Consider the following 14,846-nt stretch of genomic DNA (forward strand, 5'->3'; position numbering starts at 1 on the left):
TGATCTTGAAAAACAAGCAATTATTGATGTTTCAAAAATGACTGAAGAGTGGTTAATACTGTATTTTATGATATAGACTGACATAATTCACTTATCTATCTCTATATAATCAAAAAAAAATAGTGTTTGTGTGACTAACGTTTATATAAATTAATTTTGAATTGCTGATCCGCTTGATCGGCATGTCATGTATATCTAATCCAATTCCGGTTAATGAAATTTTAATCGGAATTTTTTTTTTTTCAAATATTTATTTTTTTTCAGTTTTTTTTTCAACCAATCTAAATTTTTTCAGTTCCCCTCTTTTTTTAATTTTCATTTTTTTTTCTTGAACCAATCTTTTACTTTTTAAAGATTTTTTCGTTTTTTTTTCCTCTTTCTTTTTTGTTTTTTCGTTCTTTCTCCATTTAAATTTGGTTTTTTTTTCCAAAACCGAAAAATTATTAATCCTAAAAAAAGCCAACCGGAAAAAAAAATAAAAAAAATTCAGAAAAATAAAAACGAAAAAAAAAAATTTGTGGGGAAGGACAAAGAGAAAAATCGGGTTGAAAAAAGAAACTGAAAAGGAAAAGGAAAGAGAAAATAAAAAAAATTCGAAAGAAAAAGAAAAAAAAATTCGGGGAAAGGAATAAGGATAAAGAAAGAAATCGGTCTAAAAAAAAGATCAAAAAAAAAAAAAATTTGTCTTAAAAGAAAATTTTTTTCCACTTTTCCTTTTTCGGTTTGGCTTTTTTTCAAACCGAATTTTTTTTTCTCGAATACATTCTTTCACCATTTAGGTTTGGATTGATGCTGCGCTGCTACGGCAATTGCCTTTTTTCCCGATTCTTACTATTATTTTTTAGGCTGTAACATAATTATTTATTTATTTTTGTAACAATAGATCATTATAATTAATACTTCTGGGAATTATTTTTTTTTCATGTCAATAGGTCGTTATAATTAGTTTTTCTGGGAATTTTTTTTTCATATTAATTAGTGAGATATTTTTTTTCTATGTATTATGTTTTTTTTATTTTCTGTTATTGATATTTATTTATTATTTTTTTTTAGAAATTGATTATCATCAATTATTCCAAAAATGATCAAAAGAACTAAACTAAGTAATACTAAATTATTATTATTTTATTATTCCAATTCGTTATATCAGTTGTATTGATATATATAGTGCCCTACCTATGAATAGGCTATGATCAACATAAATCATGTGCTTTATATGATCCAAAATTTAAAATTTAAAAAAATTTCTGATAAAAAATGTTTAGTTAGAAAATATATCATTATTATAGTAGGACCCCGAACAATACTAATATAGGTAGGAGCTGAAGATGCGTTGTCATCTTTTGATTTTGCGTAATTTTGATTGGATTTTAGGATGATAAGATGTTGGATTTGCTTATTTTTGGTACATTTTTGGAAATAAGTAATAATAATTTAATATTTTTAATTTTATTTAACGATCATCTTAAAATAAATTTTTTTTTTGAAAAAAAATCTTTTCTGTATTGCATACATAATGTTTCATTGGAAATATGGTAAAGAGTGATTGGCTAACATAAATACGTTACTCATATTATTAATGCAAAAAAAGTAGCATGTATATGTGGGAAAGGAATCAAATTAAGCCACAGGTATGAAGAAGATTATTTAAATAGACATGTAGCATGTTCAGGATGTAAAACAGACGAAGACAGAGAACAATTTGATACAACTAATAAAAGAGCCAATTAAAATTTTAAAAACCGACTTGAAGTTAGAGGATTAAAATGCGTATTTTGTAAAAATTTCAGGGGTTAGGAGCTATAAATGCGTACTGATCATAGTCAAAAGTGCTGCGTACAGCTAATAGTAAATTTTTTTTTCTGGACCTTACCTATATCAGTATTGTTCGGGGTCCTATTATAGTGACTATTATAATATTGTATAATTATCAAAGTTTAAGAAAAACATCACTTAAGAAATAAATTTTTTAAATAAATAAATAAATAAATAAATTAAAAAGAATACAATAAAATAGTTTCTTTTTTTTTTATTATTTCATTGCAGATTTTTTTTAAAAAATTAATTAATAATATATAATAATTATCTAATATTTTTTTTGTCAGGAAAATCAAGCTAGAAAATAATTTAGTATTGTTGAATAAAATAGAATAGATTTTTTTACTTCAATACAAATTATCTTTTTGCAAAATTAGTAATAAACTAGGTGTAACTGTCGCGTTGCGGTGGGGATGTTACTTGCCCATCAAGTAAGAGAGTAATAAATAAACACTTATATTTTATTTGCCATGCAGTGTGATTTTACTATTATTATGATGGCATTAGTAGAAAATAAATGTATGATAGAAAAATTTTCAATTGTTGTTTAAAATAAACAATATCACATGTTTTAAAGTAATTTTTTTAGTTAATTTTGAAGTTAGATAGATTAACTATCTCACAATTTTGAAACATGTTTTTGAAACGTATAGTGCCGTACGAAAAGTAACGTACTGACCGTAACGTAGTCAAGTGATTTCCTTTTTAGCGCTGATCTATCATGTTTGGTATTATGTAGTAATATATTCTCCATTGTCTTAAATATAGACTTGTCCCTTTTCGTAATTGAACCAATCAACAAACCTTTTAAGGGTGTAAACTAGAACTAGCCTAGTGTTACCCAAAAAAGCACTGGTCACGTGACCATGCAAAATTCATCACATCCGTCACACCTCGAGTTGGTAAAAACTTATTCGTCACACATTATTTTGTCACCGCACAGTTCATGTGACAGTGCATAATTCCGCTTTCTTTTGGGGTAACGCTAGGGTAGTTTGTAAACTAGTCTTTTTTAATAATTTTGTTGCCGATCTTGAATTATTGCAACATAAAATAACGTTTCACCACTTTTTTCATTTTTTTTTCTTTTCCTTTATTATTAGTAATTTTTACATACGAATAATACAAAAAATTATTTATTAAAATGGATTTAATTAAACTAAGTGATGATGTAATTGAACAAATAAAAGATTTTAAATATAGGTATTTAACTGAAGAACAAGAATCGTTAATTGATAAACTAATAACAGATAAAGAATTAAAAGAACGTTGTAAAAAATATGGTTTGTGTATAAATTGTAAACAGCCTTATTTTACTGGTTATAATTGGTGTCAGTTATGTATTTCTAACAATTTCCAACAAAATTTCAAAAATTGGACAAGCGGAAATCATGACGTTGATGAATTTATTCAAAAAGCACAATTAAAAGCTAAAAACTTTGGTCAAATAATGGAGTGGATTGAATATGATAAATTTGAAGATGTTGAATATTTAGCAAAGGGGGGTTTTGGAACTACTTTTAAAGCAGTTTGGAAAGATGGTCATATTTGGGGTTGGGATTTTAATATTAACGTTAGTAAATTGAGAAGAGAAAGTAAAACAAAAGTTGCTTTAAAATGCTTACATAACTCACAAGATATTACTGCAGATTTTTTAAAAGAAGTAAGATATTTCTACTGATTTTAGTATTATTAACCTTTATAGTTTCTAACTAACTACAATTTTCTCTTAAGGTTGAATCAAATATTTTAGTATACGAATCAAAATGTAATTATATAGTACGCTGTTTTGGTATTACCAAAGATCCAAAAACAAATAATTTTATGATGGTAATGGATTTAAAAAATGGTAACTTAAGACAACATTTAAATAACAACTTTATTTCAATGGATTGGAAACGAAAGTTGTGGATTTTACAAAGTATTGCAAATGGTCTTACAAATATTCATAGTAAAGGATTAATTCATCATGATTTTCATTGTGGAAATATATTAAGCAATTTTGTTGATATTGCTTATATTACTGATTTGGGATTATGTCAACCAGCAAATGTCAAACCCTCTCAAAATAGTAATAAAAAAATATATGGAGTATTACCTTATGTAGCTCCAGAAGTTTTAAGAGGAAACGAATATACTCAAAAAAGTGATATTTATGGGTATGGAATCATTGCATATGAAATTTGTACAGGATTCCCTCCTTATTATGATATAGCTCATGATGAATTCTTAACAATGAAAATTTGTAATGGGATGAGGCCAAAATCTAATTATAAAATACCTCAATTAATTATTGACATTATTAATCAATGTTGGGATGCAGATCCTTTAAAACGACCTAATGCAGATGAATTAGAAAATTTATTTATTAGTTTGTGGTCTAATTACCATGAATTTCCTACATCTTTAATCAGGAAGCAAGCTGAAGTAGCAGATGAAATTAACAAAAAGTCATCTTCAACAGTTCAGTCACCATTATCATCTACAAGTACACTCACATATATGATACATCCTCAAGCAGTTTACACAAGTAGACTTTTAAGTTTTAAAAATCTTCCAGAACCAAAAAATGCTAACAATGATGATTTAGAATATTCAGGTAATTTTAATTTAAAATAATTATTTAAACTTATTTAGAGTAATAATTATTCATTTATTTTACAGATTCCTTAAGAATGGATTTTACTAAACTTGATATTAATTCTAAAGTAATTTACTTTTGCATATGATTTTTTTAATTTATCAAATTTTAATTAAGCTATTTTTTTTTTATTATAGATAAAAGAAATATAACTCATTTTACTTTAAATGAAAATATTTAGTATATAAAATAATATAGCAGATATAATTTTGTTTTTATTTTGTTTTTTACTTTCTATTTTGTTTTTGAAATTGAGGATAATTTTTATACTTATTCTGGAACATTTGATGGAAATATACTAAGATTCATATTTATTAATTATTCGTGTCTGAAAAAATTGAGGATTAACATCATAATGAAATGTTATTTTTTATTAATAAATTTGATCATATTAAATTATCTAAAATTAATAATAAATAAAACTACCAATATTTCAATTGTATAAATGAGTCAAAATTGAATTTTGTTTTTTTAATGCATTGTACCCCTCCAACGACCAACTAACCTTTAGTGTTTTCAATGATAAGGGTAGCTTTAAAAGCTATTGTAATTTGTGTAATTTGCCAAAGTTGAATAAATTTAATTGCCAATCAGATTATTGTGTATTTTAACTAGTCTTTTTTTAATAATTTTGTTGCCGATCTTGAAATTATTGCAACATTAAATAACGTTTCACCACTTTTTTTTTCATTTTTTCCTTTCCTTTATTATTTTTTAATAATTTTTACATACGAATTAATAATATATTTTTTGTTTAAAAAATTGTTATTAGAATGGATGAGATTAATAAACTAAGTGATGATGTATTTGAACAAATTAAAGATTTTAATCGTTATTTCCTGACTGAAGAACAAAAATCGTTAATCGATAATCTAATAACAGACAAAGAATTAAAAGAACGTTATAAAAAAAATGGTTTATGTGGAAATTGTAAACAGCCTAATACTGATTATAATTGGTGCCAGTCATGTTTTTCTAATTATTTCCAACAAAATTTCAAAAATTGGACAAGCGGAAATCATGACGTTGATGAATTTATTCAAAAAGCACAATTAAAAACTAAATGGTATCGTCAAATCATAGAGTGGACTGAATATGATAAATTTGATGATGTTGAATATTTAGCAAAAGGGGGATTTGGAACTACTTTTAAAGCAGTTTGGAAAGATGGTCCTATTTGGGGTTGGGATTATTACAATAATCAATGGAAAAGAGATGGTGAAGCAAAAGTTGCTTTAAAGTGCTTACATAATTCACAAGATATTACAGCAGATTTTTTAAAAGAAGTAAGATATTTTCTACTGATTTTAGTATTATCAGACTTTTATAATTCTAAACTAACTACAATTTTCTCTTAAGGTTGAATCAAATATTTTAGCATGTGAATCAAATTATATAGTACGTTGTTTTGGTATTACCAAAGATCCAAAAACAAATGATTTTATGATGGTAATGGATTTAAAAAATGGTAACTTAAGACAACATTTAAATAACAACTTTATTTCAATGGATTGGAAGCAAAAGTTGTGGAGTTTACAAGGTATTGCAGATGGTCTTAAAAATATTCATAAAAAAGGATTTATTCATCATGATTTTCATTGTGGAAATATAGTAAGCGATTTTGGTAGTAATGATAGTGCTTTTATTACTGATTTGGGATTATGTCAACCGGCAAATGTCAAACTCTCTCAAAATAGTAATAAAAAAACATATGGAGTATTACCTTATGTAGCTCCAGAAGTTTTAAGAGGAAACGAATATACTCATAAAAGTGATATTTATGGATTTGGAATCATTGCATATGAAATTTGTACAAGTTTCCCTCCTTATTATGATATAGCTCATGATGAATTCTTAGCAATGAAAATTTGTAATGGGTTGAGGCCAAAGTCTAATTATAAAATACCTCAATTAATTCTTGACATTATTAATCAATGTTGGGATGCAAACCCTTTAAAACGACCTAACGCAGATGAATTAGAAAGGTTATTTACTGAGTTGTGGGATAATTGCGATATAAGTTCTAAATCTTTAATCAGTGAGCAAGCTAAAGAAGCAGATGAAATTAACAAAAAGTTATCAACAGTTCAGTTACCATTATCATCTACTAGTACACTCTCATATATAACACATCCTCAAGCAGTTTACACAAGTAGACTTTTAGATTTTAAAAATCTTCCAGAACCAATAAATTCTAACAATGATGATTTAGAATATTCAGGTAATTTTAATTCAAAATAATTATTTAAACTTATTTAGAGTAATAATTATTCATTTATTTTACAGATTCCTTAAGAATGAATTTTACTAAACTTGATATTAATTCTAAAGGTAATTACTTTTGCATGTGATTTTTTTGATTTATCAAATTGGATTTAACAATTTTTCTATTATAGATGAAAGTAGTTAAACACAGTTACTTAAAATGAGAATATTTAAAAGATCAAGGATAAAGTTTAATGCTATTCTAGGAATTATAGTAAGACTCATCAATTATTTATTTCTGAAAAAATTAAAGGTTATTTTTTTATTTATGAATAAATAAGTCACTAATATTTCAATAATTATATAAATAAGTATCACGGTTGATAAATAAGAAACTAAATTTACTGTAAAAAATTACTTCTAGTGTGTGTGTGTCTTACTGTAATAAAGGTATCACTGAGAAGTTCATATATTAATTATGACTTCGAGATATACTATATGCATTATGTTATCATATTGAGAAATGATGTAAATATTCTTTACATAATAGAACGTATAAAATGAGGGTAAAATATTTTGAAGTTAACAACTTTTTATTCACCTTGTCCTTTCACCTACTGTTGTTCATTAAAGTGAAATATAAGAATGAATATCAAAAATATATTTAATATGCAGATCGTGCACATACGAACATTTTATATTTTTAAATTTAATAATGGACATAATTTATTTATTAAATTGATTGATCTTGAAAAACAAGCAATTATTGATGTTTCATGACTGAAGAGTGTATTTTATGACAGAAAGAGGTTTTTTTTTATTATACTTGAAAAACAAACTGATCTCCTTTGTCAGATTAAAACTTAATCATAATGACATTAATTTAATGATATCTCTTATTTTAGCCCATATAAAGTAAATAATTTATGTCTGTTATTTTTATATGATCTTTTAATACATATAAAAATACAGCCAAATTAATTTTCTCTAAGAATGAGAATAATTTTAAGATGCAATTTAGTAATGTAAATTACAAAATTATACTACTGCGATTATTGCACTAAATTTTTAAACCCGGTTTTCACAACTTTTTAACATTAAAATAGTTCAATAATTTTTTTATTAGAGTATTTGTCATTAAAACAATAAAATATAAGTTAAATTCCGAATGAGGACAGTACAGAATAGAATATAATGAATCGGATACAGAGTTTAAAAAAAATCAAATATATTATTAATTTATTATTTCAAATACAATTTCTTTTTCTTAACGATTATATGTTATAATTAGAGATAACGGTCCGGTCCCTGACCAGACCGTGGTCCAGTCCTGGGGGCCAATTTTGGACTGGACCACATAGGAGTGATAGGACCGGACCGACCGTCAGTCCTATTAGACGGTCCTATAAGAAGTTTTTTTAACTAAAATTCATAGTGCCGGCCCGCATTATGGTAATATAACGTTACACAATTCCAAAAAAAGGAAATATTATTTTTCGCTTGTTTATTGTGGCACAAGGTTACACTAATTTCCTAAAAAGGAAATTTTGTTAATTCCGGTAGAAATTATGCGAAGTAACAAACTAACGCTAAAATTTTTTTTATGGGACCGGTCCAGACCACAGTCCTATAGGACCGATCGGTCCCGGTCCTCGGTCCCGGACCGTGGACCGATGAAGACCAGACCAAGACGGACCGGACCGGACCGTTAACATCCCTAGTTATAATCAAAAATATATGTAAAATGACCGAATTGAATGAAAATTTTATTACCAAAATATACTTGAAAACAATTTTAAGACCGTAAAAAGAAAACATTCTTTTAAAAGAATGGTTTTTTATGAATAAATAAACTGAATTTGTTTAATAATTATGGTTAGAACTCCCCTATATCAATAAAATATCTCATTGGTTTAATAGCAGAATAAAATATAAGTATATTAAATGTCAAAAATTAACCATTAAATAATACCAAATATTTTTACAGCATTATTGAGCTAATTTTTGAAGATAATAAACTTTATTAATGAAGAACACCACACTTGTAATTTTTTGATTTTTAGGTTTTGCGCGTTATCGCAGATAGTTACTTTTTGATATAAAATTTCACTTTTTATTGAGGAGTGTCCTTTTTAATATCCTTTTTTTTTAACAAATATTAGGCAAAACATTGACCAACATTTCATTTTTCTTTAGGTAACTCTTTGGCAATATTATATCATATTAATTATTATGCTATTACTTGAAACTTGATTGTATTTTTAAATATTTTAAATTTTTAATAATAAATAGTTATTGTATGTGGGGCTATATCGGTCCTGTGACCGATCAATATAGTTCACATCCAATAAAAGTGTTTTCGTTTTTGATCATGCATTAATTAATAACATCATAAGCTTTATTTAACTTTCTATAAATTTCATTTTTATGCTATTTTAAATCCACTTTATAAGCTTTATTTAACTTTTCCTACACTTTATTATATCAATCATGCGTTATTACTATGCCTAATAAAGATATCGGCTATGAAAATCTGCATGATCCTATTGGGCTGAACGATAACTATTAATTTTATGTAAATTATAGTATAATCTGATATTTTAAGAATATACCAATAATGTCATAAGAATGGCTCAGTAATGCAGTATATAAAATTTTCATTGGATTACTAACTAAATAATTTGCAACAATATGTCACATATTAGTCATAAAATTTAAGGGTTAGTGATGCGCAAAATTTTCTTTTTTAAAATAATATTTTTTTTGTTCTTATACATCTTGAATTTTTATTATATACAATCAACAAATTAAATAAATAGAAAAACTTTTAGCAGAAAAAATGAGATTACTATCACCTTCGTATTTAATAAAATCATTTAAAGAAAAAAGTTTACCATATTACTATCACAAAGTAATTTCTACTAGAGCTGGTATATTGTTGTTTTATTTACTTAAATATATTTTCTTACTTTATTTATTGAATAAATTCTGTAAATATAGTTTTTCCCTGGAACATTATAAAAAAATGAAAAAAATGTTTAATTTGCCATATTATTTTCATCCACCTGAAAAAGGTTACAAAACATCGTGTTAGCCATTATATAATTATTTATTTATATTAAATATATTGTCTTTCTCTTCTTATAACTAAAAACATTTTGCAAAAATTTTTTTTTTTCAAGCTATTGATAAGTTATGCTTACCATTTACCACCTGAATTTAATATGTACGATTTATTTTATTACGTCAGAAGATTTACATAAAGAAGTATCAGAGCAATTTCGTGTCAAATACCTCTCAAATTCCACAAAAGAATCGGACGAAGTTAAAGGAAAATTTGTTAGTAATTATCATAGACCTTTTGGTGTAATGACAATGGAAATAAAAGGACAGGTCAAAATTGTACATTTCCTTGTAGTTACAGGAACCTCAAAGACTTATATTTGTAAGGAAGTATTAGATTCATACAGGTTGCATTCCAAATGAAACTTTTGTGTGAGATTAAACAAAAGACATATAATGGCAAATGTAACACATGATGATTTTTTTATTTTAGTGATCTAAATATTCTTGACTTGCACTTGTATAAATCTAGACTATTCATAGATTATGATAATTATGAGTTAAATTTTATCATAAGATTTAATGATAATTCTACTGAAATTGATTCAACTCGGGATCGTACTAAATAAAGCTAGTACAATTTAAACAATCTTTAACACAAATTTGGATTACTTTAGTCAATAATGATCCAAACTTGTTCGAGTTGGTATAGAATTGGCTTCGGCTCCATTTTTATTTAATAATGGTTGAGATAATACTGATTACTGAGTTTAATTAAAACATACGTAAACATGTCATTAATCAAAACTTTATTGCAAATATAAAAATGCCAAAATATATTTATAAATACCTTATAATTCAAACAACATTATTTAAAAGTTTAAGGTTTTGGAATTCAATAATATATATATATATATATATAAAACGATTTGAAATTTAATATTGATTAAGCAATACTGAAATAATGATTCAATTTAAAATAGTGTGAAACTTTATTAATATTAAAATTCAATTCATTCAAAACAACTAAAAAATATTCCTTTAATTAACCCTTCTATATATATTGTAAGCCATCTAAAAAATTACTAATGATATCATTCAGCACAAAGAATTTCTTCAAAAGTTATTAAATGTAAAACATTTTCACATTTTTTTCCATATCTTCTAATAAATGCTTGAATTTTTTTTCATCAAAAATAAGCGTAAGTGTACTAAAATAAATCCCTATTTCACTCACTAATGCTACTGTATATGTAACTTTGATTTATTGATGTCATCTTTTATTATAGTGTCAAAATACAAGTTTAATTCCTAGTACAAATTTAGTTTTATATTTATGGAACTCTTTCTCTTTACTTTCAAATCTAGCAAGCATGACGACCAAAATGTAAAACCTAGACGACAAAAAATAAAAGCTTGCTAACATCTTTACTTTTACTAACAATTGCTGCAAACCCTGATTTTAAAAAAGCTTTTACTACTGATATCTCCCAGGAATGTACAACGAAATTCCCAAGTAGGAACAAGTTTTGTATCATGATGAAGAATAAGAACATTGGAGAAAATTTTTGACCACAGTTCTGGCTGAATTACTTCCATGATGTATACACAGGCTCATCCCAAGAAATATCATTAATCCTATAAATTAAGTATCATATAAATCTGAAATAACCAATTCTCTATTTATATGTTGAATAATTTCAGTCGAAATAATTTTTAGTGACTCAATGATATCAATGTGAGATTTTATTCGTCTGAAATTGATTATACATCGATATCATAAGAATGTAAACAATGAAATTTTAATAGTTAAATGACTTTAATAATTTTCAACATATTAAAAACTAGCCAATTTAATTTGTTAAAAGTGAGGAGAAATGTGCGATTTATTTTTTTTTTATCGTAATTATGAATCACAACTATCTTGATTGGACCATTTAAAGATTATAACATCGATACAATAATAGTCATTGTGTACACAATTTATGTGAACCAATGGATGGGAATTAAACTTTATGTTCTCTTAATGAATTAAAAAATGGCAAGAGGCGTACATCTACGTGATTTACGTTGCGAATATGTTTGATCAACGTAACACAATTATCGTTTCAATTACGACTTATATGGAACGAATGGTTACGATTTATATCAAAAAAAGGTCTGTCTGACCCTTAAACTTCTTTTTGTGGGATTTAATGATCACAATTCAGCAAGATAATTATTGTACGGGTTCTTGAAGCAAAATTTCCGTCCTTGTCCATTCTCACGTGAATTTTACGCCTCCCTTAAATAAAAATAGAGATATTCCTTTTTGAGTCATTAATTGCTTTTTAAGTTCATCGTGCAGCGTGTAACGTTTACTTTTTAAATATTGTAAAAAAAAAAAAATAATAATAAGGTCGTTTGGTCTTTTATTTTTTTCTTGAAGAAATTTTTAACAAATTTTTTAATAACTTTACATAAATTTAATAACATATTATCGTATTATTTTAATCACTCAATATCAAATATGGGGGAGGTTAAACTCAGCAATGAAGTAATCGAACAAATAAGAGGTTTTAATCATTGGAACTTAACTAAAGAACAAGAAACTTTAATAGATAAAGTAATTACGGATAAAAATTTAAAAGAACGTTTTAAAGAAGATGGATTATGTAAAGAATGTAAACAACCAAATGCTAATAGTTTTTTAACAAGAAATTATTGGTGTCAGTCATGTAACGCCAAACATTTTGAACAGAATTTTAATAATTGGACAAGTGGGAATAAAAATGTTGATGAATTTATTCGAAAAACTCAATTAAATGCTAAAAATCATTATGAAGTTATAGAATGGATAGATTATAATAAATTTGAAAACGTTGAAAATTTAACCAATGGAGGTTTTGGAACCGTATATAGAGCTAATTGGAAAGATGGATATATATGTGGATGGAATTCTGAAAATAATCAATGGGAAAGATATAAATATAATTATGAAGATTTCCTGGTTGCCTTAAAAAGTTTAAATAATTCACAAGATATTTCGCCTGAATTTTTAAAAGAAGTAAGAAAATTCAGATTTTCTTTTTTTTTTTTAAATACTCAAATTTAATTCGTTATTCACTTGTAAATTTCGTTAAAAAAAACTTTTTTCTTTTTCAGATTCAATCAAATACTACGATCAACTCGTATAACGTAATTCATTGTTACGGTATTACTAAGGACCCAGAATCCAACAATTTTATGATGGTTACAGAATATGCGAAGAATGGTAATTTAAGACAACATTTAAATAAAAATTTTACTTCGTTGAAGTGGAAGGAAAAACTTCATATTTTACATAATATTGCATATGGTCTCTGCGATATTCATAATAATAAATCAATTCATCATAATTTTCATTGCGGAAATATATTTAACAGTGGAATCACAATTGCAGATATTGGAGTATATCAACCGGCGAATGTAAAACCTCCTCAAAATGATAACGATAAAAAAGTATATGGAGTATTACCTTATGTAGCGCCAGAAGTTTTAAGAAAAAAAGAATATACTCAAGCAAGTGATATTTACGGATTTGGAATCATCGCATATGAAGTCTGTACAGGATTGCCTCCTTGTCATGATGTGGCTCATGATGAAGCTTTAGCGATTGCAATTTGTCAAGGATCAAGACCAAAATCTAATTATACAATTCCTCAACTGATTTCGAATATAATTAAACAATGTTGGGATGCGGATCATTCAAAGAGACCTAATGCGAACGCACTAAAAGAGTTATTAATGAATTTATATGACGACACTAGATATAATAGTAATTCATTAATTTATAAGCAAATTATAGAAACAAATGAGGCTAATAAACAGTTATATTCATCAATGAAAACATCATTATCATCGACTGGTGTTCTTTCGTATAAAATACATCCTCAAGCAGTTTACACAAGCAGACTTTTAGACTTTAAAAATCTTCCCGAACCAAAAAATGCTACTGATGATCTTAAGGTAATTGATTTCTATAACTATTGTTTTCTGAAATAATTCCTAACAACTAATATATTTTTCTTTTTCATTAGCTTAAAACCATCTGAACATAAGTTTTAAAAATATCGTCATCCTTAAAAATGATTTTATGAAGTCGCTATTGTAGACGGTAAATTTTTATTTATTTATTTTTTTTTTATAATTTTACGTATTTTTTATGTATATTTTATTATGTATATTACATATCTACCTATAAATAAAGTTATATTATATATCGAATTTTTTATAAAATATTTACACGCTAATGATTCTTCAATATTACTTTCTATAAACGTAACAAATATAATTGATCCACACAGTAAACATATCAGATAAGACTAAACGTTGATGTTATAGTTTTGGAAATTAGTTCAATGAATAAAGCCCGATATATTACTATATAATATGCGCCGATTGACGAAGAGAATTAAATTCTACAATTAATTTAATATTTATTATGTACGCTTTGATAATAGTACAATTATGTGAATATTTAATAACTGGGCAATGTAGGTATCTCGCTTCCATTAGTTTAGATTTTAAATCATTTTATAAACACTGTAATTTTTCTTTGATACAATCAATATTAAATGAAAAATGATGATTTGTCATGATACTGAAATTAACGATTTAAAGATGCAAAAAAAAAAAATTTATTCAATTAATAATTTAATTAATTCATTTATTAAGAATCCAATACTATGAATGAATTAATTAGAAATTACTGGAATCATTAAAAGTAATTCATGTATAGCTTTAACAATTATTACTACAGGAAAATATTGTCTATTTATAATAATAAAAAATCAAAATCCTAATTATAACGAATGCTGTTTGTACATACATTGTATTTATGGTATTTAAGATTTTTTACTTTTAATAATAATATTGTATTGGCTAATTATTTATTTATTTTATAGGTGTATTGTGGAGATACTATCTTAAATAATAATGCTTTATAGATTATTATTATTAATATTACAAACTTAAAATAATTGAAATTGCTCATCAGAAAAAGATAGTACTATTTATTGGCAAATATCGTAAAATAAAAATTAAAAAACTCATAAATATATCAGATATATGATATATCTGTGAAGGATTTGAGCGAGTG

At 25.5% G+C, this 14,846-nt stretch overlaps 4 protein-coding genes across 4 annotated transcripts; all 4 read left to right on the plus strand.

Annotated features, from left to right (window-relative positions):
• Positions 1–2,962: 2,962 nt before the first annotated feature.
• On the plus strand, positions 2,963–4,611 carry OCT59_004605 (uncharacterized protein; the record flags this gene model as incomplete). Its single annotated transcript, XM_066148396.1, has 6 exons — positions 2,963–3,101; positions 3,315–3,481; positions 3,553–3,739; positions 4,142–4,417; positions 4,483–4,526; positions 4,597–4,611. The coding sequence occupies 6 exons, from the start codon at positions 2,963–2,965 to the stop codon at positions 4,609–4,611; spliced, it is 828 nt and encodes a 275-aa protein (XP_065996999.1).
• Positions 4,612–5,232: 621 nt separating this feature from the next.
• OCT59_004606 (uncharacterized protein) lies at positions 5,233–6,869 on the plus strand (the record flags this gene model as incomplete). The annotated part of the gene is made up of 4 exons (XM_025310160.2): positions 5,233–5,745; positions 5,819–6,680; positions 6,746–6,790; positions 6,856–6,869. The coding sequence occupies 4 exons, from the start codon at positions 5,233–5,235 to the stop codon at positions 6,867–6,869; spliced, it is 1,434 nt and encodes a 477-aa protein (XP_025185537.2).
• Positions 6,870–9,859: 2,990 nt separating this feature from the next.
• Positions 9,860–10,356, plus strand: OCT59_004607 (uncharacterized protein; the record flags this gene model as incomplete). The annotated part of the gene is made up of 2 exons (XM_066148397.1): positions 9,860–10,134; positions 10,221–10,356. The coding sequence occupies 2 exons, from the start codon at positions 9,860–9,862 to the stop codon at positions 10,354–10,356; spliced, it is 411 nt and encodes a 136-aa protein (XP_065997000.1).
• A 1,880-nt stretch (positions 10,357–12,236) lies between these two features.
• Positions 12,237–13,800, plus strand: OCT59_004608 (uncharacterized protein; the record flags this gene model as incomplete). Its single annotated transcript, XM_066148398.1, has 4 exons — positions 12,237–12,444; positions 12,748–12,773; positions 12,872–13,714; positions 13,786–13,800. The coding sequence occupies 4 exons, from the start codon at positions 12,237–12,239 to the stop codon at positions 13,798–13,800; spliced, it is 1,092 nt and encodes a 363-aa protein (XP_065997001.1).
• Between the last annotated feature and the right edge of the window lie 1,046 nt (positions 13,801–14,846).

Source organism: Rhizophagus irregularis, chromosome 12 (genome assembly GCF_026210795.1).
Source record: "Rhizophagus irregularis chromosome 12, complete sequence".
Lineage (NCBI taxonomy): Eukaryota > Fungi > Glomeromycota > Glomeromycetes > Glomerales > Glomeraceae > Rhizophagus > Rhizophagus irregularis.